This window comes from Gymnogyps californianus, chromosome 1 (genome assembly GCF_018139145.2).
Source record: "Gymnogyps californianus isolate 813 chromosome 1, ASM1813914v2, whole genome shotgun sequence".
NCBI classification, from domain to species: domain Eukaryota; kingdom Metazoa; phylum Chordata; class Aves; order Accipitriformes; family Cathartidae; genus Gymnogyps; species Gymnogyps californianus.
In genome coordinates, this window is record NC_059471.1 from 3,355,043 (window position 1) to 3,378,088 (window position 23,046).

General features: G+C 51.9%; 1 protein-coding gene across 2 annotated transcripts; it reads left to right on the forward strand.

Moving 5' to 3' along the window:
• Positions 1-523: 523 nt before the first annotated feature.
• TSKU (tsukushi, small leucine rich proteoglycan) lies at positions 524-17,574 on the forward strand. Of its 2 annotated transcripts, XM_050891811.1 has the most exons (3): positions 524-581; positions 3,168-3,250; positions 16,501-17,574. In XM_050891811.1, exon 3 carries the CDS (start codon positions 16,508-16,510, stop codon positions 17,564-17,566), a length of 1,059 nt encoding a protein of 352 aa, XP_050747768.1. In that variant the 5' UTR covers positions 524-581; positions 3,168-3,250; positions 16,501-16,507; the 3' UTR covers positions 17,567-17,574. The 2 variants fall into 2 exon arrangements, with proteins under 2 accessions (XP_050747768.1, XP_050747777.1); XM_050891820.1 differs by lacking the exons at positions 524-581; positions 3,168-3,250 and adding an exon at positions 14,183-14,221.
• The last annotated feature ends 5,472 nt before the right edge of the window (positions 17,575-23,046 follow it).

A 23,046-nucleotide genomic window follows, 5' to 3' on the forward strand; every position in this document is an offset into this window, starting at 1 on the left:
GCCTGGAAAACTGGGTGCAGGAGGTGTTCAGGAACAGGAGCTACTCCTGCAAATACAGCCTTGCAGAGGTCAGGGCTGGAAACAAGGCTGTGCTGTGAAGGTAACTCTGGAGTGATCCCCGAGAAAGGAAAGGGACGACAAGGGATTTTACCCAGGGGGGGATGCAGAGTAGCAGGGAGGGGGAGCGTGTGTGTGCAAAGCCGGCTTGACACCCCCCACTTTTCCCCCCTAAGGGGGGGTCTGCCAGCTCAGGAGTGGCACAGCCGAGCGCAAGTCCTGCCTCCTGCCTCCTTCCTCCTCCTCCTCCTCCTCCCAGATGTTCCCTTGTGTGCAGCCATCTGTTGAGCTCCCTCCTCCCTCCTCCTGCGGGGAAGGGGGCAGCCCGCTTGCCCGGCCAGCTGCACGCCTTGGACGAGAAGGAGGAGGAGGAGGAGGAGGAGGAGGAGGAGGGAGAAGGAGGAGGGAAGAAGGGGACACCCGGCCCCAAGCCTTGCTGCTGCCGGCTCCCGGCGGCGCCCGCTCCCCGCCGTGGGAACCGGCGCTGCGCGGCCGCCCCGCCGTGGGAACCGACCCCGGCCCCGGTGAGTGTCCCCCCCCCCGATGCCCCCATCTCCTCCCCAGGCTCGCTGGCAGCCGCCGAGGCAGGGTGTGCAGAGCCGTGGGGTGTTGCAAACCCCCCCCCAATTCTCATTTTTGGGGAGCCCGCTCGCTCGCTGTATAGGGGTGCGCTGAGCCCTCCCTGCCGCCTCCCGGGGAGCTGGGGATGCGCAGGGCCAGCCCTGGGGGTGTCCGCTGGGGAGCCCCCCCCCCCCCCCAACCTCTGAGTGGGGAAACTTTTTTGGTGTGATGAGTTTGTCTCGCGTGGGGGCTCAGCGGCCGGCGGTGCGGGGGGGGGGGGGGGGGGGGCATCGGCTGCAAAACACCTCGGGTGCGGGGCGGGGGGGGAACGACAGAGGTCTCGGGTGGAGGTAACTTGCTTTTTTCCCCACCTCTGGCTTCCCCAAAGGGGGAATTTTGGGGTGCAGCGGGTGCGTACGAGCCCCCTCGGCCCGGAGGGGCTGCAGCGAGGTGGGGGGATGAAGCGTCTCCAGCCGGGATCTCTTTCCCTCTCCTTCCCCCCCCCCCCCCCGGTGCAATGGTGGTTTGTAGAGTGCTTGGGATTGCCACGGCTGCAAAGTAATCCGAGCAGCAGCTGGAGGCTCCGCACCGCCTCCCGTGCCCGGCTTCGGGGTTTTGATTTCACACAGGGCTCCCTGTCTCCCCTCCTCTCTCCCCCCCTTTTTCCCCGGCCCTCCCCTCCCAGCACGGCGGCCGGGGAGAAGGGAGAGGTTTTTTGGTCGGGTTCTGGTGCTGGGAGGCTCGCAGGGTTTTGCAGCTCACCCAAGGTAAGGGGAGAAAGGAGAAGTGTGGGGGGGGGGGAAGGTAAAGCTTAGAGGGGGTCGCCTGGATGGAGTGAAGAGGCTGGAAGGTGCAGAAGGGGGGTCCTCTCCCCCAAGTTGCAGAGATAAAGGCAGGGTAAAGCTCCCTGCCTGGGAATTTCCCATGCCTGTAAGTGGATTAAGCTGGAGGGGAAGGTGTGTTTGGGGAGGCAGGGGGGGTGGGGAAGGGAGAGGAAGCAGACCAGGATTTATTTGTTCTCTCATTGCAAAAAAAAAAAAAAAAAAAAAAAAGAAAAAGAAAGGAAAAAAAAAAGCTGCTGGTTGTGTCTTTTGAATCAGGAGGTCAGAAAGCACAGGGTTCCCCTGATAACGCACACACCCTGTAAACTTTTAAGCAGCTCCATGGAAACTTGTTATTAATGCTGCAGTCATTAAAAGGCGCAGACCACGGCAGATTTATTAGCCCAGTAAACCACAACACGTGCCAGCTCTCTGGAAACAAAAGGGTCCGTCAACTTTACTCCGCTGCTTGGGATTTGGGAAGGCTGGGAGGAGAGCGGCGAGGATGGAGCTGGTGGCTCGTGTCGTGGGGAAGTGGCATCGCCTCCGTTAACCGACGCTCCCCATCGCGGTTAGCTAACGTAATTCGGTGGCAGCGAAGGCATTCGAGCACGGGTGTAACGAGAGCGCGGCGAGCCGTGCTGAGCTCACGGCGTTCATCGCGGCAGCCGGGCGAGGAGCCTCCGGTCTCCCGAGTCGAAAGATTTCCCCGGGTGTCTGCCATGATAAATCAGCTGCCGTTAGCCTGAATAACCGCATTCACTGAAGTTACAGTAGGAAACTTGTCTGGGTGGACACTGTGCCATTGCTCTGCAGAGAGCAGCCGGTGCTGATCGCTGGCATTGCGCTGAAATATTGCATTGATCACCGCTCCAAAGCTCGCCTGGCAGCGTGCGGGGCTTTATTGCAGCGGCAGCGAGCAGAGCGAATACCGGGAGAAGAGGCGCTGTGGCAAGGCAGGGTTAGACCAACACTTCGCCGATCCCACCGGGAATAAGGAGCACGCCGGTTGTGTTAGATGCTGAAAGGACCGGAGGGAGCCTGGTATGTCCCTGGGAGAATTTGCAGTCTAAACTTGGCTGGCTGCTCACCGTCGGCAGCCAGGCTCTGCAAAGGCAAAGTGAGTTACTGCCTGCCATCGTCCTGGCGTGGGGCACAGCTCGTGTCCCTTCATGACCCACGGGAGTCAGTCCCTGTCCCGGAGAGGACACGGGAGGTGCTTGCTCACACGTGGGTTATAAATGGCCCGGCGAGGCCCTGATCTGTGCTCAGCCGTCACCCGTCTCCGCTCCGATGCGGGGTCCCTCTCTGGAGGTGGTGGGTGTGTGGGGTGAGCGATGCTCGGGACCAGGGTAGGCAGGAGGTTGGGTGGCAGCACCCAGACGGGTTTTTCCCTTACGGCATCCTGGAGCGGCATGCTGCGGGGAGACGCTGCTGGTTTGTGAATGAATTTGAGAAGCTGCTGGCAGAGGCAGTGGGGAGCAATTACAAAATGCCCGGAGGGAACGAGGATGTGACGGACATCCCAGGGGACATTAATTTCTGACAGCGACGTGGACTGGCAGCGAGGGCTGCAGGGTCGGGGTGAGGGTCTCCTGCACCTCTATTCTTTAAGATTGAGTGCAAGGAATAAAAGAGCATTGAATGGGTGGGAGGAAATTCGGAGAAAAGAGCTGTAAAACCAAAAACACGCAAAAGTCTTTTTTTTTTTTCTTTTTTTGGATCTAGGAAAAAGCATCCCGTGCTCCCCCAGCCCCGCAGCGAACAGCAGCGTGTGCCACCCCGGCGCGAGACAGAGCTGGGAAAAAAAGGTGAGCCATCGTCTTCCGGAGATTTAGAGTTTTCCCTCCATCCCTAACTGCTTTTTTTCTCCTCTTTCAGTCTCTTCTCCCTCCTCCTCCTCCTCCTCGCTTGTCTGCTGGTTGGTGGGGAGAAGCAGAGGCTGGAGGGTGGGATAAGACAAGGCATCCTTGTCCGGCAGCCCTCCTGACCCCCGGCACCCCAGGGCCGTGCGCGGTAGCCGCAGCGCTGGCCTCCTGGCAGGCTATCAAAAGAAACTTCCGAACACCGAGATGTTGAGGGCCAGGAAGAGATAAAGGCTGGCTTGAGCAAGCCGTTTCTTGTCTTAAAACTTGGCACCTGGACCTATCAAGGGGAACGTATGAACGGCTCAGCCATTCATTACACGGAAGCCTTGAGATTTTCGTTTGTATTGCAATTTTTATAGATTTTTTTTTAATTCCCTGGGAGTTTCCAACGTTCCCTCTTAGAGTATTCGCGACGTGCAGCAGGGGGGAAGGAAATACGTGCTCTGAGAATCGCCCCCGCCTCCCCCCGCTGCTTGCAGACGCGGCAAGAGATTAAACCAACCTGGCTGCCTGAGCACGGGACATTCCTGAGTTGCATTAACCAGGCTGGAAATCTGCCTGTTAGAGCAGTGGCAAACTGGAAAAAAAGCACTTTATCTTTGCCGTAGCTGAGCAGAGGGCCATGTGCTGAGTGTAATATCTGAGCGCTGGCATCTGTGGGTTTTTTTTCCTTCCTCTTTCCCCTCTCCTGCTTCTTTTTTGCTGTCCATGTATCTGTGATGCTGACTCCTCTCCTTTCCCCTGGTTCATGCCTGGCAGCTCAAACCCAGGGGTGGGGAGAGAAAGAAGGACCTTTTTATTTTTTTTAACTTTGAATAAGATAACCCTCGTCAGGAAAAAATGAGACTTAAAGGCAAAGACCTGCTGTGGCACATGGTCAAACCAGATGTGAGTCCTCACCCCCATCACGTCTGAAGTGACCAATGTGCGCAGAACTCTCCAACTGGGGCAGGACGCGTCCCTGACCCCAAAATCACCCGTTTTCCTCCCATCCTTGAGAATGAGATGTCTGTAGCAGGGAGCATGGCGAAGCTGTTTCACACAGCAGGGCAGAGGAGACCCTTCCTCCACAGCCCTTTAATCCCGGTGCAAAGGCTCAGTTCCCACCCAAGGTGCAGCTCCTGTATCTACCCAGGACCGGAGCGTTGCAACCTCTTGCAAGAGATCTCCAACTCAAAGGATGAGAGGATCACAGGGTAATTCTGAACCTGGCCGGTATCATGTACTGTGGGGGGAGCATTGCTTTTCTGGACTGTCCCCAAATGTCCCACGGTGATGTCCCTATCTCCTGTGTTCGCAACACGGTGACCTCCCCTGGCTTTGGGGGAAGGAACAGGGGGCAAGGGGCCAGCATCTTGTAGCCCGTATGGGAGACACATATGAGGATGCTGTAATTTGGGAAGTTTTACTCTGCTGGTCAGCAAAATCAGGTCAAATTGGGTTAGGAGGTGGCTTAATACAGGGTTAAATGATAAAGGAAGATGGTTGTGTGCATCCTGGGTGACTTGCGGCATCTCCATGGCATGGCAGAAGTGCCACAGAGCTGCGCCAAAACCAAGGGGACAGGGATGGGGACAGGATGGAGCCAGGGGAGGTGAGCAGCATGGGTGGGCAGAGGTCCCTGGAGAGGCAGGCCTGCTGTTGGCAGCCACTGAGACTGCAGCCATGCTTCAGAGTCCACAAACACCGATTTGAGAGGCGCTTAGATACTTCTCCACCACAACCACCTCCCCAGATGTCCCCTTCCCTGTCCCGCAGCCTGGCTACCCATTTTGCAGAGGGCAAAGCAGGGCTGGTGTCCCCAGACTGTCCAGGCAAGGCAAGAGCTGGACACGGTGCACGAGGACAGTGGTGGCATTTGGCTGGAGACCAGTTGTGGCAGGGGCGGCGTTGGCTGGGGGCTTCTGCGCAGGGTGAGACCGGGGCTTCTCGGCTTGTGCTCTGTTCCCAGTTAAACTGGTGGGATTTGAACCTGAGGATGGTACCCCCATCCCCACACAGGAATGAACACCTCTCAGCCCTGGGGTTAGTCATCCTTAAGGTGTCAGGAGGGAAACTGAGGCACGTGAATGGGGACTCGTGATAACATCAGCGGTGAGAAATGGGTCCTGCTGGGGATGTGGCTCTCCCAACCCAGTTTAGATGACCTTTCTCTCCAAAATCCTGCACCAGCCGAGAGGGACTGGAGGATCCTGGGCCAGGGAGGGGAGGCAAAGAGCTGAGGAGATACCACACCACCACATCACTGGGGCAGTAGAGCAGCATCTGGGCTGGGAACTGTGGTGGGGACGATGCCCTGCTGCTAAACCCTTTGTCAGCTTTACACGGACCCCCTTCCCCTCCCCAAATCCCCCTTCCCAAATCTCGTAGGAGACCCGCTGGACATAGCGAATGTCTCACGCGCTTCACCGGGGTGGGGGCAGCTCCTGAAGCCCCGGCTGATGCTCTACCGAGCGATTTCGCTGGCGTTCATTGTTCGCAGCGTCACATTGCAAGAATTATTGGTTGGGGGGGAAGAAAGGCCGGGAGGGGAAGGAGACGGGAGCCTCCAGCTGTGCTGTTTGCAACAATAACGGCCAGGATCGTATTTATTATCTCCTCGGTGGAGGGTCTGCAGCTGCATGCTGAGAGCCACAGGCGGCAAAGAGGCCTGGAGATTATTGTGCATGGAAAAAAAACCCTCAACCACAAAAATAAATAAAAAGCCCACAAAGAAGCCGTGGGCCAGCTGGGGCAGCACCGAGGGGCACCCAGCCTAATGTTGCCTCCTCGCTTTGCCCTCCCTTATTGAAGCCAGCAGCCCCGCAGGGCTCTTAAGAGAAGGAAGGTTGGGAGCTGCCGCCTTTCAGAGAGCTAAAGCCGCATGCGGTCCTCTTAAAATCCTTCTGCCAGGGCTGGAGGCGTTGCCCAGCCGGGGTGAATTTCTTTTCCCTCTGTTTTTCGCGTGATTTTGGCTGGTGCTGGCTGCCTCTGCTTGCTGGAGTCAGGCAGAGCACTGCGACCAAGGCACGCCGTCGGAGGCAGCGTTTGAACAGCTCTGTTTCAAGGAGGAAGAGCTGGAAAGCCCTCAGAGATACAGGATGATGGGGCTGCTATGAGCTATTCGCTCCTGGTGGGCCATGTCTCACCTGGCAGGGCAGAAGCATCACCCTGGGATGTATCGCCTTCCCACAGCACCATCCCTCCTTTCTCTTCCTTCCTTCCTTCCCCCTGCCCAGCTCATCCTCTCCAGGGGAACCCATCCATGTCCATCCATGCAGCGTGGTCCTTCTGCAGCTCAGGCCAGCCCACTGGGGCGGTTGAAAGCAAACTACGTTGGGGATGGGGGGTACATCCACAGATGTTGTGCTTTTCCCTCATGGACCAGACAGCCGCCGGTGGGTCCTTGCAACCTGCGCTCTCCTGAGGTGGGATGTGGCATGTGCCATCCCAGGGACATGCGTGGCACGTGGCATTTCCCAGACGGGCACCATGGTATGGCCGAGCAGCTCTATTCACAGTTAAAACCAAGAAGCGTCCATCGTGGGTAGGAGGTTTCCTCTCCCCGTGCTGCACCTCTTAATGTTTCTCGCTGGCTTGGCGTATGGTGTTCGTCCCGGAGTGCATTCCTCTTGAATTATATCACGTCTCTGGGAGCCGGAGTGCTACGAAAAAGTATCGTTGTAGCAGTAGCCGGCACAGGAACTGACTGGGGTTGGGGGTCAGGTGTGGGAGAGCATCGTCAAGGGCTGAGGCTATAGGAGGAGCTTGCTAGCATCGTTTTAGCTTTTAATAATTGACCAGCTAAGAAATAAGGCCCTGCCTCAGTTGTTTTATGCTTTAAAAATTCATGTCAGCTTGTTGGCTTTCTTAGTCTGACACCAGGAATGGTCGGAGAGGAGGGGGAAGCTTGTGCAACCCCGACATTGCAGATGAAGCTGTGATCCATCATTTTTAAATCGATCTTTTGCAAAGGGGGGATGCAGCCCTGAAGAAGGAGGGTTTAATCCTCCCACGGTTACTGCTGTGATTTGGGTAAAGCCTGGGTACTCGCAGCCTCCCTCCGTGCATCACAGCGAGGCCTTGGGCATCGGAGATGATGGGGCAGGGGGATCTGTTGGTAGCTTCACCAGGTCCTTCTACAGCAAAACGCATAAGGGCTGGCGTAAAACTCGGCGTAAACCTCTCCTTTTGCTACGAAGTACCATGCCAAAGAGCTGGGCTGTCTTCCCGTTGGTGCCAAAATAATTCCTCTGCAACAGAGACTGTTCTGGGATGTGTCGCTGGGTTTATGATAAAGATCCTATTCGGGCTAGGCTTGAGGCGGTTAAGAAAATATTTGTGTTCCCGGCTGAGATGAGGTCTCTGTTATGCTCAGCGAGTGTCGGGATAGCGAGACCTCCTGCTCCTGGAAATGCTTACGGTTAAAAAGCAGAGGGGGAAGGATGGGAAGCAGGGGTCCTTGGGGGTAAAAGGATTTGGGGTGGTTACCCCCAGGGTGGTGCTGGAGCAGGAGAAAGAGGTCCTGCATCCCTTGTGGGCACCTTGTTTGATCCTGTGTGTCCCAGGCTGCTGGGAACCAGTGTGCGGCTGCCGATGCTCCCAGTTTGCGCAGTCCTGCAGCTGGCATAGCCAGGAGGCAATGGTGGGGCCGGGATGCTCACATCCCTTCTGCTCCCAGCAAGCCCCGTGAATCCTCCCCGGTGCTGCTGAGATGTGCCACGCCGCTCCGACGCCTGCCTTCCCCTGCCCGCAGCCGCTCCGGAGACTTGGCAAACTTCATTTCCTTTCGGGAACGCCTCCTCCGGGCACAAGCACAGCTCGGCGTGAGGCTGGCGAGCAAAACTGCTTTCGAAAGCCATGGGAGACTCTTTTCCCCACCCCGAATAAAACTGCTATTAACCTGACAGCTTCCTGGGCTGAGCAGGGAAGGGGAATTTTTGTGCAAAACCCTGGTGCCGCAGTGATTTAATTCCTAATTTGCCTGTGCCGGAGGTAGCACCGACTTTTTCCCACTCGAGGTGAAATTCCCGGGAGTTGGGCTGCAGTTTTCTTCAAAGATGTGGCTTTTTGAGGCACGCAGCTCCCGGGCTGACAGAAATTGTTCGTATTTCAGCCGCGGATGTAAATCAGCTGGAACTCACCGTATGGGCTGGCAGACCTGCCCGCACAGGTTTCCTTTTGTCAGAGCCCAAAATACGCTGCACTGCACCTTGATTTCCTCCTTGCGGGGGATGAGGGATGCTGGGGGAGAGATTGCACAAGTGGAATAAACTGTTAGCTGTTAAAACACTAGGATGATAAATTACCCGTGGCTCTTGCAAAGCAGATGGGATTTGTAACGTTAACAGTTGGAGCAAAGATTATTTTAATAGGTCTCTCCATTTCTTTTATAAAGAAAGGGTAATTTTTTTAATTTTTTTTTTTTTACTTTAAAGAAAAAAATAGAGCAGAGGCTGTTTCAGCTGAGCAAGGGACGTCACATGTTTGAAAACAAACCCATAGTGTGAAGCTGTAGAGTTTGGAGGTGCTGGGTTCCCTCTAGATCAATCCCATATATCTTCTCTGCAGCCTGCGTGGTGGGTTGAGGGGCTGCTTGGTTTTGGCTTTGGGGTTGTGAAATGCTTCTGATGCTTAACAATTTGGCTTTGCTCTTGCTAATCTTATCTATCCCATCCCCTGCAACGTCTACGAAAATCTTCCTGAGGGATGGAGAGCATGGGTGGGATGCTGGTTAATCATTGCGGTTTTGGCTCAGCAGTTTCTCTATGTCTGGAGCTGAGAAAAGCGAGCGGAGATAACTGAGATCTGGGGAAAATGAGGAATGGTGTCTTTGTTTTTTCCTTCCTCGCCCCTTCTGGCTGCCCACAACCCAAATTCCATGTTTTTTGGTGAGATTCAAGTCTTACAAAGACAGACTTGATGCAGAGCAATGGGGTTCTTGTCCAGCTCTGGGAGCAGCATCTCGTCTCTGTTTATGGCAGTTTCGTGCACTCAAAATGACTTGAACGGGGACAAAGCATCCCACAGAGCAAATAAACCACTGGCTCAAGATCTGCTTGTCTTGGCTACCTCCTGTGATCCCTGGGGTCCCACAGGTCAGAGAGGATAAATCTCGTCCTGAGCCCACCCGTCTCCATCACGCCGCCCATCCTGGTCTGCCTTAAATACAAATCTCTGCACTGAGGGAGGAGAGACGACTTTTTCTTTCCACCCCCCTTTGGTGCCTATTGTATTTTATTCTTCCATAGCCTGGTAATGTAGATTCCTGATACCACTGGGTTAATTACTTGCTAACAACTCCCCCTTTGGTGGTGGAGCTCTTGACTGAAGGCAAAGGAGGTTCTTTTACATCCATTATTAGAAATCATTACAGCAGAAAGGAATTCATAGAGAAATCTTTTCCTTTTTTTTTTTTTCTTGTTCCTTGCATTTAATTCTGATTTTCCCCAGTGAATGGGAACATGGAGCAAAAAGTGTTCAGGCACCTGCAGGATGATTTTAGCTCCTGTTCAGGCCCTCACTGTCTCTTTATATTGAGACGTAAGGGCTAAAGCCACCATCCCAGTGGCTGAGTTTCCCCCCATCCCAATGCCTGCGTGCACTGGTGGGGGAAATAGAGTGAGGAGAAGGAGAAGACTGGGCTGCACATCCCCTTCTTTATATCCGATGGGTAACTGGGGATGGCGCTGCTGTCTAAGCAGCTTTGCATTTCCACTGAGAACACCATCAGTGTGAAGTGAAGGGTGATAACGTATCACCCAAAAGCGACTTGTGCAATGGCTCCTGATGGAGGGCTCCATGAAATCAAGCTGAATTTAGAAGAGCCGAGGGACTAATTCTCATCCTGCTGTCACTGACACCTAGAGTAACTCCACTGAACTCCCCCAAACCCATCTAAGCAAATGCAGGATCAAACCTAAATAGCAGATACTTCTGGATTCTCATTAGCTCTCCTTTCCCTAAATCCAAGAAGTCACGAACAGTGAGTATAAAACCAGGACCGGTATTTGCAAAGCGTACCCCAAACCAGCAAACAACAAAAAATAACAGATGAGTCAGAAAGTTCTGTTCCCATTTACACCAAAACTCCTTTGTGAGGAAGCACTAATTGGTTTAATAAGCTTTGTAGAGGGGGTAAACACAGCTCTTTGCTGCCTGCATGTGGGGATCCCTTCTGCAGGGAAGAGTTGGTCTGAAGCAGGCAGAGCAAAAGCCTGGATGACCTTTATTTTCAATGGATTCGCACACAAAAAAAAGAAAAAAAAAAAAAAAGAAAGAGTAACCTTGTCAGCAGCAGTTTTTTTATCATGTGAGGGGTGTGTGCCTGCGAGTTAAGGGATTAATAGTCTCTGGTTGTAGGCTGGTTTGAACCAGCTTTGCTGTCTGCTCACACTGGCGCATGGGATCTGGAGACCGGGCTGCGATTGCATCTGTGGCGTCATTTGGACTCAGCCCGGGAGAGTCCACACTGGAAAAGTGCAGCTGTTGCTAGTGCTGCACTTTATTCGATAATTGTTGCTATTTTACAGAATAATTACGGGGGGGAGGGGGGGAAAGGTCTCTGAAGCACTTTTGTTGTTGGAGAAGCAACTCAGGAGCATCCCGGTGCTCCAGAGCGATCGGCTGGAGCCACCATCCCAGCTGCCTCTTGGAGCCTCCCAAGTATTTAAAGAGAGAAAGAGCCAACTATCTCTTTTTTTTTTTTCTTTTTTTTTTCCTAATCTGGAGAATTTATGGCCTCTATCATAACCTATGCAGCTTGCTTCGCTTTCCAACAGCATTCCCTTTCCCCTGCCCCCAATTACTGAATGCAGCCAAGTGGGCCTTGTGGGCCTTGCTATAAAGACTTTGCTTTTTTTCACTTGGCTGATGCAAGAGACAGAAGACAATCCCCAAATTTTTTTCCTGGTGAAATGTAGTTGCTAATCCAACTCCTCCATCCTTCACTAGAACAGCAACTCTATTTGGCATAGGCGGACTCCAGCCCTTCCTTATTGCCTCTTTCCTTTAAAAGTTGCTATATTTGTTGTTAATCCAGAATTAATCCAGCAGCACATTGGCAAGAAACCTGGAAATTACCAGGATCAGTCCACCGCGTCTTAGACACGTGGGGATTCATGTCATACCTGATCTGCTCTAATGGTGGGCTGCTGTTGAAAAGACAGGTCCTGTTTTCCCCATTCCTGTGTCGCAGCTGGTAACCCTGCGGCTGGGCAGCTGGATTTGCTGGAAAACTGACCCACCAAAGGGGGAAAAGGGAAGATGAGGGGGTTTTTTTTGTTGGATGAGTGAGCTGAACTGATTCATCCTGGGTGCTCCTGGTTGCTGGGTGGGACTTGGGTTTGGAAGATGCAGCCAGGGATGGTGTGGAAAGCAGTACGCAAGGGAGACGGGCATCCTGTTCCACCATGGACAAGGGAGAGATGGGGCATCTCCAAGGACGGGTCTGGTCTTAGGTGGGTTTCATCCCCTTCTGGAGAAATTTCTTTCTCTTCACCTCACCGTAGAGACAACCTGGGGTTTCTGCACTTCTTACTTACATACCTTAAGCTTCACGGGGTGACTTTGGGTCTTCAGCCCCAACTCCAGCTGCATTTCAGCCGATGCTTTGCCGAGTGGCATGTTCAGGGAGGCCGAGGGGTGCACCGTGAAGAACGGGGTGGCCATTTCCTGACTCCATCAATGAACTTTCAAATACCTCCCCTTTTTATTATTTTTTAATTAGTCCTTGATTTTTAGCTATAGGGATTTCCGGCTTGGTGGTTGCCAGGGCAACTGGAGGTAGCCTAGGTAGCATCCTCTTCATCTCCGCATTCCCAAGGTGGGGACCAGTCCCTGAGCAATGGGCTTCCATCCAGGGCGGATGCATTAGCACATTCCTTGGGTGGGAATGAGGTGGAAAAGTCTCAGCTGTGGATTGGGGAAGACTAGTGAGAAAAGTCTTTAAGAAAGAGGAGAAGGAGGAAATCAAGTGCACTGAGAAGCGTGAATTTGCAACAACACTGTAACAAGGCTTTCCTCTCTCCTACCCCACCCCCCAACCGTCAGCTGAGGCCTGGGTTTCCTCTGCAGCTTGGTTTTAAAATCAGATTTTAATGGTTTTTTTGGCAGGGAAATCTCAATGTGAGGTTTCTGCCCGGGTCCTGCCACACAATGGTGCAGGGGATGAGCAGAGCAGGGAGGAGGCATCCGGGCATCTGCAGGCTCAGGGAGAGATGTGGGATTTGGGGAGAAGGCTAGCACCCTGCTAGGAGCTTGGTCCAACCTTGGCTCCGTTATCCACCACTGGGTCTCCCTGGGGCTGTTTCAGGATATTTGCCGTGCAGAAAGAACGAGCAAGATGTAAAGACCAGAGCCCTGCAACCACTCTGGGAACCTGAAATGTGGGGGATGATGCTGCACCCCTAGCAGCTCCTGTTGAAATCAGTGGGTATAACAAGCCCCCTAGAGCTGTCAGATGGCCAAAATTTATCCCTGGGATCTCTCCACACCACAACAGCCATAGAAATGAAGAGGTCATGGCTGAACCAGCCCGAGGGCGGGCTGCTTTCTCCCGGTGGCTTTCCCCTCGCCATCCCAGGTGATGGTGCCGGTGGCTTCTGGTCCGTGGTGTTTCCTCCAGGTGAATCTCCTCAGTGCTGCAGGGGGATAACTCATCTTCCTTTTACGAAGGGATACCTTGGCTTCCTGCCTTTATCAACAGAGCAGCTCGTAGGCAGCAATCCAAAGGCAATTTGATGCGGTTTCAAATGCACGCTGTACACAGATGAACTGTAAATGCCTGTGGCATGTTTCTTTCCCCATTTCAAAGAGTGCTATTGATTGCTCCATACGATGATAACGCATGCCCGTACCTGACTAAGCTCTTCGTTGATTATCTTGCAATGCAGGAGTCTCTTTTTTGGAGTGGAAGATGACCAGTACCTTTATTTCTCCTATCTTTTTTCAGAGCTATTGGCCAAGTGGCTTGTTAGCCTATGAATGCTTCATGCTGCTCTGTAAGGGAGTTTTTAACCGGTAGTAATGGATTGCATCTCATCTGCAAAGCAATTGCAGAGCCAGTAAGGGAGAATTTGGGGCAGCGCTGCAAGGAGGGAAGAGGCAATAGATGCTGTGCAAATACCTAAGCTGAGCTTTGCGTACTGCATTTCAGCTGTGTAATGTTTTGTCCTTGCTGCTGGCTGGAGCCATGGATGTGGCAGTGGGAGTCACTGTATCTGCCCACTTCTGGCGATCATTTTTGAGGCTGATTGGGACGGGAATTCCCATGTCAAAAGAGGTTTGAGCAGCTGCATATTTAAGCCCAGTTCTGACTGATTCTCCTCTAAGTTCATAGAATCATAGAAGCACAGAACGATTTGGGTTGGAAGGGACCTTTAAAGGTCATCTAGTCCAACCCCCCTGCAATGAGCAGGGACATCTTCCACTAGATCAGGTTGCTCAGAGCCCCGTCCAGCCTGACCTGGAATGTTTCCAGGGATGGGGCATCTCCCACCTCTCTGGGCAACCTGCGCCAGTGTTTCACCACCCTCATCATAAAACATTTCTTCCTTACATCTATTCTGAATCTTCCCTCTTTTAGTTTAAAACCATCACCCCTTGTCCTATTGCTAAAGGCCCTATTAAAAAGTCTGTTCCCAGTTAAACTAGGACTTTGGAGATTGCCCTCTTGCTTTTCTTCAGGTGGCCCAGCAGGAGCCCATGAAGGCCTGAGCAGTGCTCAGAAAGCCAAGTCTCACACTGATGTGTCTTTGGACCTGCTGGGGTCTGATCCAGCTCCCATCGGAGCCAACAGGATGCCATGACGAACTGAGCTGAGCTTTCGAAGGAGAAGTTAGGAGGCGCTTTCCCTGTTGAGACATCAAGTGGGAATAGCCACTGAGTGGGATTTGGGAGAAGAAATACCAGTAGACTGAGCTGACACTAATGCAGGTACTTCCCTGTATGTGAGACATTTAACATTTGAGTTTTTGCTTTTCTAGTTTCTAAAGTGCTCCCCACTGCTGTAATTTCCTCTGGTAATAAACCATTTCAGTGCGTTCCAAATGTAGCTTCATGAAAAAAAAAAAAAAAGTAGTATTTAGTTTAGGAGGGACTGCAGAAGGGAGCAAGCTATGGTCTGCCTGCACAGAACCAGAGGGGATCAGCCTTGATGGCATTAGGAAAGGGATATCTGGAAACGTGTTTGCAGAAAGGAGCTCTGCCCGCTGTGTCTCCTCTGCACACATATGTGTTTTCTCAAGAAACAGTTGAGATGGGCTGGGACTAGGGCTCATTTTACTGATTTTCTGTTGTTTCTATAGAATAATGGACCCCAGAGGATTGCGTGTTGGCCTTTAGCAATGCTTTGGTTGCAGGCGCTTTGGCCAGAGTCCCAATCTCTGCTCTCTATTTGCAGGAGGTCTGGGAGTTACCGCCAGACAAGTCATATCAGTGATCAGGACAATATTTTTGCAACGTTTTTTCCCCTTTGCACTTCTTTTGCACATTGGCAAGTAGTGCTTGGTCTCCTGGGAAAGAGCACAGGGCCAGGAAGACCATGCTGGAAAGGGAGAGAAACTGCTGCCAAGGGGTGGGTGAGGGAAGATGAAAGGAAGCATGAACTTCTAGGAAATGGTCCTGGGAAGGTGCAAGGGCTGTGGGGAAGGCGCCTCAGCCAGATCAAAGGGTGTGTGGGAAAGATGACACTGCAAGGAAGTCAATAAAATGCTTTTAAACAGCGGTGGGAAAGGTGAGAATAGAGACCAGGGGGGCTGAGGTGGCAATGGGAACACACGTTTAAAGGGGAGGGTTGGGGTTTTTTTCGCTAAATGAGTGCTTGTCATGTGAGCCTCTATTTATCGCCAGCAGCGTAGCCAAAGAGTGGTGATGATGGATCTGCTTGCCTGGGTTGGTGGGAGTTTTTGTTGCCGGCCTCCCGGAGACTTTGTTTGTAAGGCACGAGGAGCCATCACCCATGACTGCAGTGGGAACCAACGAGGACAGTCCTTGCTGTCTCTGCTGACCTGCAGGATGCTGGCATGCTCCAGTTTACCCTCTCCAGAGATGCAGAGCTAAAGCTTTTTTGGCTGGCTCTTGAAATCATGCAGCTGCTGTTGCCCACAGTTGTGTGGAGGAGCTGTTAGGAGGCGATCTAAAGAGGTCCAGCAAAGCTGGTCAGGTGCAGATCAGCTCTCTTCCTCCCTTGGCTGCAATGACGGAGGGACAGAAATGTCTCAGCTGAAGGAAGGTCAAAACCAGAGGGATGGAGAGAGCTCCTTGCTTGCTGGCATCGTTAATCAGAGAGAATACTTAATGTAATTAGCAAAGACTCCCCAGAGGCTCTATATGAAACAAATTGGCTCTCTCCACTCAATGCCTGTGCAGGAGGCTGGGCCCACCACAGCAGAGTCTGGGTTAGACTGAGCAGTCCTTGGTTCTTCTACTCCAACAGGCAAGGAGCCAAGTGGCTGTTGCCTGTCCTGCCTGCCACCAGCCCGAGGAGGGTTGGTTTTAGCCACCTGATATAAAGCAATGGTCCTACCTACCTAAACACCCCTAAATATTTATCTGAAGTCTAAGCAAGGGAGACATGCTGTCCATTTGGGCAGTAGGCAGCTGGCCTTTCAAGCTGTTCATCCTGGAGGATGTTCTGATGATGCCGTTATCTCTGTCATCTACAGGAAATTTGAACAAAGCTTTGGTTTTTCCTTCCTTGATAAGGTTTTTGGACACCTAAGGCTCCCACTGAGCGCACAGGCTAAGTGATTCCTCCAAGCTGTCAATGCAGGGTCTTGAAGCCAGCGCTCCCAAATCTTACATGGATGTCCTGACTTTGAAGACCTCTGTGTGCTGAAGTTTGCCAGGCTGTAAAATGACTCAGTGTTTGAGCTGTTGTTTAGCCTCATGCATGGTCCAGTCGAAAGGGTATATGTTGCATAGGTCTTGCTTTAAGGCAGCCTACTGTTCTTACAGCTGATTTCCAGTTGTGTCTTAACTTGGTTATATCTGCAAAGACTGTTAACCCAATTTTTTTTGCTCCATTAATTTCCCAGTGGGGTTCACAACATGAGAGACAAAGTGTTTGGGACATCCATGCTATTTAAGGGTGTACTTAATCTATTCCTTTGGAAAGACAGAGGAGAAGACTGCACAACTCAAACTGTTACACATCTTCAGTACGGTAATTTCTACGGCAATTAAATCTATTTTCTTATCATCTTGTTTTCCAGGTCAACAATGCAGTTCCTAGCCTGGTTCAATTTGCTGCTTCTCCTTCCTTGTCTTGGTACGACCAAAACCTGCTTCCCCGGCTGCCACTGCGAAGTGGAAAGCTTTGGTCTCTTTGACAGCTTTAGCTTGACCAAGGTGGACTGCAGTGGAATAGGCTCACACATTGTTCCTGTCCCAATCCCTCTGGATACCTCCTACTTGGATCTATCATCAAACAAACTGGAAACAATCAATGAATCGATGCTTACTGGCCCTGGATACACCACCTTGGTGAGCCTCGACCTGAGCTACAATAAAATTGCCAAGATTTCCTCCACAACCTTCTCCAGGCTTCGGTACCTGGAGTCCTTGGATCTGAGTCATAACTCTCTGGAAGTCCTTCCAGAGGACTGTTTCTCCAGTTCTCCTCTGGGTGACATAGATTTGAGCAATAACAAGCTTTTGGATATAGCAATGGACATTTTTGCTTCAAAAGGTCAAGGAAAACCCCTGAATGTGGATCTATCCAACAATATGCTCAGCACAATTACGAGGCACCGTGAAAAGAGCATCCCCAACATCCAGAACTTAAATCTTTCTGGAAACAGGCTAGTGTCTGTGCCAAACCTTCAAGGCATTCCTCTCCGATACTTAAATCTCGACGGAAACCCTCTAGTCAAGATTGAGAAAGGAGACTTCACGGGGCTGAAAGATCTGATTCATTTATCCCTCAGTGGCCTGCGTGGCTTTGGAGAGTTATCTCCTTATAGCTTCAAGGAACTACCAGCCCTCCAAGTTCTGGATTTATCCAGCAATCCCGACCTGAAGTCACTGACTGCTGAAGTTATCCTTGGTCTGAACTCCCTACAAGAGCTCAACCTCTCTGGGACAGGCATGTCATCCTTGCCAAAGACTGTGCTGAAATACCTGCCTTCCATCAAAAGCATCACCCTGGGGAAGAACATACAGTGTCTTAAGACCATCAAAGAAGGACAGTACCACCGACAAATTGGGCTGACCAAAAAAGAGGTCCTCAGTTGCCACGACAGCCACGGGTCCGTAGCAGCAGCGCCTTACGTTTCGTGATGAAAGCTGGGGAGAAGGGGTGGGGAAGGGAGGGCGGGGGGCGGTGGGATTTGTACAGGTGTCGGACTGAGATGGCTTGCAGTGTGCCTTTTGTAAAACTGTCAATAATTTATATATTTGTATATGCCAACACTTGATTGTTTGTGGATTTTATAAACTCTCAAATCCTGGCCCACATTGTCTGCAGGCTCCAGATTTTGCCCAGTGCATTGAGGTCCTGCATGCAGCCCAGTAGCTGAAGAGCGGTGATGCCGGACAACGGGGACCAAGCTGCTCTGCAAGTCCCAGGGCAGAGCAGCCAATCTGGAGCAAACCTTCGTGCCCCAGACACGTTTGTAGGAGCAAAGCTACGTCTCTCCAGAGCACACACCAAAACGTACCGACTCTGTAGCTGCTTGCTTACAAACCCATGCATCATCCTTTTTTTAATTATTACTCCCCAAGAAGTGCCTTCTGGATGTTGCCTTCATTAGCAGCACCCTGTTCCCTGTCATGCACTTTCAGTCTTGAAGAAACATTTCCAGACAAACCTGAATACAGGGTGCTCCTAATGTGCTGCTTTTTAGGTGTTATTTGCATAGGTGTGCAAAGAACATTGAGTAAGTCGAGAACTTTTCCCACAATTTTCTCCCTGTTTTCCCATCTCGATCCTTTTCACGTCAAATTACTTTAGGTCCAACCTTGGCAACCTCCCATCTTTCTAGCCTTAGTGAGCCATTGCTCAGAGATGGTGTGCAGCAGAGCAAGGGAAGCAGAGCGGTCTGCCAACAGCCGCAACTCACCCAGGAACCAGCCTCCGATGAAGCAAATTAACGGAGCGACAAAGTGAAGACATCATGTAGCCTAGCTTAAAAAAAATAAATAAATAAAAATCCCTCCTCCCTTTCTGGGGAAGCTTGGAAGAAAACCTTGACAGGGATTCTCGTCTTGACGACCTTATCAAACCAAGACGCAGACCCAGAGGATGTGAGAGTAAGCTGTTTCCATGCTGACGTCCGCCATCTGAACACAACATCTGTGACTCAGCTGGGCTCGTGTGAGGCAATTTCCAGCACCGAAACACTCTCCAGAACGTGCCAGGGGAAGAATTAACACTGACGCCTGCGACCCTGGAGCGCTTTGCCTATCAGGGGAAAGATCTTGGTTTTCTTTTTCCAGAGTTGTGGCTTTTCTTCCTCTCACACAGCTCCTTGGCTGCCAACCGAAATCTGATAAAAAGCCTGGTCCTCAGAGATTTACTCATTTTTTCCTGCATTGCTGAAATGCTGTGGCAAAGCACAGGGGATCGCCTCTCGTCCCTCTTCTTCTCCAGGCTAGGGGAAAACGGGGGAAGTCAGCAGAGCATGTCTCAATGCTGTGTGTGAAGCCCTCAACTTGCTTATAGGAGCTCCTGCAATGGAGGTGTCTGCTGAGGTCTGGTCTACATCTGGCACGCTCTGTCCTGGGGACGGGAAGGGATGTTGTGGATGGGGGTCCTGCTCGGGTTGGTCTGTAGCTTGGTCTCTAAACCCAGCCTTGCATCAGGGCAACCTTCAATGTTTGAAGCTGGTTTAGGGAGGTTCATGCAAAGGTGATGCAGATATAAACCCATCCCACGACCCTCCTTGGGAGTGTTGGGAGGAGCTCAGGCTTCATCCTCCCACACTCCCAAAGGTCTTTGCAAATGGAAACCCTACTGCCCAAAGCAGCTGTCTTCAGGGATGGCTGAAACCCACTGAGCCCATAAAAGCCAGAGTCAACACCTCGCTTTGGATACTGAAATCCCTCTCTCACATTTGCATCCATCTCCTTTCTAACTGCAGATCTTAAGGTGGGATTTTAACCCTTTCTTTCAGTGCTGAGGGTTTTCCCCCTCTGCTGAGCCTTTGCAATGCTCGACCAGCCTTCACAGTCACAAGAAACACTGATTTTCTTAAAAAGGCAATGGGACTGCCTACAAGCAGGGATCTGGAGGGGAGCAGCAACCAACTGCAGTGCAAGATGGGGGCAGTTTGGGAGGGAGGAGGTGTTTTTTAGTGGATCTTGCCTTTTTAAGAGAATTCTTTTCTGCTGGCAGAAAATGTAATTTTTTAAAAAATTGTTTAATTTTATAAGTCTGTACGTAGATGAAATGTTTCGGGGATCACGTACTGTCAAAGTTACTGTCTTTGCGCCACTGTGGTAAGTTTAAAACCCAATGTGACAATCCAACTGAAGACTGCAAGATTTCCTTGTGTAATCTCACGCTAGCTGCTAGCTAAACAAGTCTGGCAAATACCGTCGCTGTGTTAGTTTGTTTTTTTAAAGAACCTCTGCAGCATTGTAAGGCTTTGTGATTACTCACAATATAATAAAGTGATTTGGACGAGAATAAACCCAGATCCCCTGGATTTATTGCCTTAGTGCTGGGAGGGTGACAGCTGTCGCTGGGTCCGAAGTATAACACGGCTTCTCTCCTTGCTCTGTTCAGCCCCGCCAGCCTCACGGGTGTTGCATCTCCAAACTGGGGGCAGGATTTGTCCCGCTGTGTTTGGCTCGCTGGGCTCCTCACTGGCAGAAAGGCTGGAGAACTTCACTGGCTGACTCAAAGGAAATTACGGACACGTGGCAGTGAAGCAGCACAAGAGTATCTGGAGCAAATTTCCTGCTCCAGGATCTGCTCCAAAGCTTGTCAGAGATGGTGGGGATCTCTTCATGGATTTGGCCTATCTGGGACACGGTCTGCTAGGGTTGAAAGGCTGGATTTGCAGAGCAGGTGATGTGGGGAGAGCCCACGAGCTGTTTCACAAGACCATGGGTATGGGAGGAAGCGAATGGGTGCAAGAGCGAATGCCACGGCACAGCAAACCACACGCTGCCAGACTGCAGAGCTTTCGGCAGTGAGATACACGTGGTCCAGTCTCAACACTGCTCTCCGAGAAGCGGGGGCTGCTGCGTGGTGGGCTAAGAGCATGCAGAGCCATTGCAACTAAAGAATAAATAGAAACCTCTCAGGAGGGCTTTGCCTGCTCTTAAATAGTAAATTTAATTTTAAGCACTTCTCGGTGCTGTGTATAAAAGCAGTTCAAGCAGAGCCCCAGTGAGGAAACCGCCTCCGGGCAGTGTTCCCGGTCCTCCCAAGCCTGAAGGAACAACTGCATCTTCCATCCAGGCAGGCAGAGCTGCAGGCTGCCTGGAAGAGGCTGTTGGTTCTCCTTCTGCCTCCCAAAACTGTCCTGTCATCCAGGATGGCATGCAAGGTACAGTCAGACTGTAACCTGGGGGTTGACATCTCCAGGAGAAGCCAGATCTTGCTCCCAGCACTATTATAGACTGTAGAGGAAAAGCCATTGCCAACCCTTAGAGACGACTGCTCTTCTGGTGTCCACCATTGGGCTGTGACCATTAGGCTACACCACCACGCTCCTTCTGGATGGGATCCCTCCTGCCCTGGGATACGGGCTCAGTCAGAGCAGTGGAGAGTGCCCTGCTGTCCTGGGGAAGGACATTGTCTTGGGAGCGATGGGTCTGAAGCTGGATTCTCCCACTTCCTTGTGAGTGCTCCACTTATATGATGCTCCAGCACTGTGCCGGACCTTGTCCCTCCCCGTACTCCTTTGCCCCCTTGCCTTAACATCTCCTTATTTTGCTAGTGATTTTTATTATTCAAATAGCCTTTCCAAAGCCCTCTGGATGGGAAGAAGCATGCAAGCCTCCGTCAGCAGCGTGAGCCCCCACATTGCCCATGCACGGCGTCCCTCTCCACCACGGGACGTGGACACCTGAAACACAGCACTAATGTCCCCACGGAGGAAGAAAAGGCACACGGTGGCTTCAGGCTCGGAAAATTTGAGGAGGCCCTCATGCCAGCTTCCTAAAGCTTCTGTCAGCCTGATAACACGGCGTGGCGGACTAAACCCTGGTGTCAGACATGACCCCAGCCACCCATGCCAGGAAAGCCGGCCAGGCTGGTTAGCTGCAAGCTCTGGCTGTCTCCAGGACCAGCTCAGCTCTGCGGCCGAATACGTTTGCCCTGGCAAGCAAGATGGGCGTTTTAATTAGAGGCTGAATATTTTTAGAAGCAGGAAAACCTCAGCGGAGGCTGGGCAATAAGGACAGGCTGGGTTAGGGAGGGGGAAGAAGTGGCTGAGCTGGTGTTTGCTTGCAGCACTCTGTCTCCTGGAGGGTTACCAGCTTCTCACCCCCCTTTCCAGCATGTTGGGAAAGACATTGAGGGTTGGTTCCCTCCATCCGCCTTGTGCCCAGGGCAGCACAGGACAACCTTCTTCTCTTTATTTGAAAACATGCACCTCTCGATACCCAAAAGCTCCCATTTTCTTCTCGCCAGTCTGCTGGAGCTGTTTCTCCTGGCTGTCAGCTGTCAGCCTACAGAAGTCCCTCGCTGACTGATTATGTGACTGACTTCATAGCAGCAGTAGGTGCCGTCCCTTTTAAAAATAGCTGCTCCTCTGTACATTTTCCATTTTGCAGCAGGTTTTTATTTCCAGCACGTTTGTTCCACACAGCCTGGCTTGGTCAGGCTGGAAAACACAGATGCACTCTTGCCATGCCATAAAATAATGCTGCATGGCTGGGCATAATCCTTCTGGCTGCCCCGGGTTCTGCCTCCTGGGAAAGCTTTGGGGCAGCGAAACCCTCTGCCCCACGCATGTTTCTAGAGGCAGCACCGTAGCATTATTCCTGCCCCATCGCCCCTGAGACATCCCCTTCCTTCCCTTTTTGAGTGGACAAGCAGACCTGGGAACCTGCTTAAAAGCTGGAAAATTGGAGCTGAAACTAGGCCATCAGATAAATCCTTTCCTGTAATAAGTAGGGAGTCGGAGCGCCAGCCCTTAATCACAGTCTTTGTCTCCTAGTATTTGTATGCCCTGTGTGCACGCATCCCTCAGCGCCAGAACAAACCCGTCCCCCTCCTGCCCCATCCCCACCCCTGCACTGCCTTTCATTAATGGCATTAAAATAAAAGTGGTTCATTCTGCCACGGAGGAGAACCCCGGAGAAAGCAGCAGCCCGCTGTGCCAGGCGCTGTGCATCCTTCAAAAAACTCCTGCCAGCTGCAAGGGGGTTTGGGCAGGGGGATGTGCTGCCGCCCTGCCCAGTTCCATCCCCTCCAGTGGTCCAGTCTCCACTCTGGGTGCACCCCAGGGGGATTAAAAAGCCTGAAAAAACCCAAAGTTTTGCCCCTGGAAACTTTCCCACCACTGTGGTGATGTCCTTTAACCCCCCGCCCCTGCCCGCCTGGACCTCTGCACCACATGCTCCCCTCCTCTTCCTCGTTAAGGGTGGATGTGTGTCACGGTGCTTGCCAGTAATTGACTGGGGTCGTGCTGGGAATTGGAACCTACATTTCAAAGAGATTGTTAACCTCCTTTTCCTTCTCTTTGAACTGCTTCGCTTTATTGTAGGTTAAAGGAAACACACGGCTTCTTCCTCCCAGAGCCCATTTTGACGGGAGCCTGGCACATCAGAGCCAGTGGGTTTTTTATCAGCGATGATGTTGG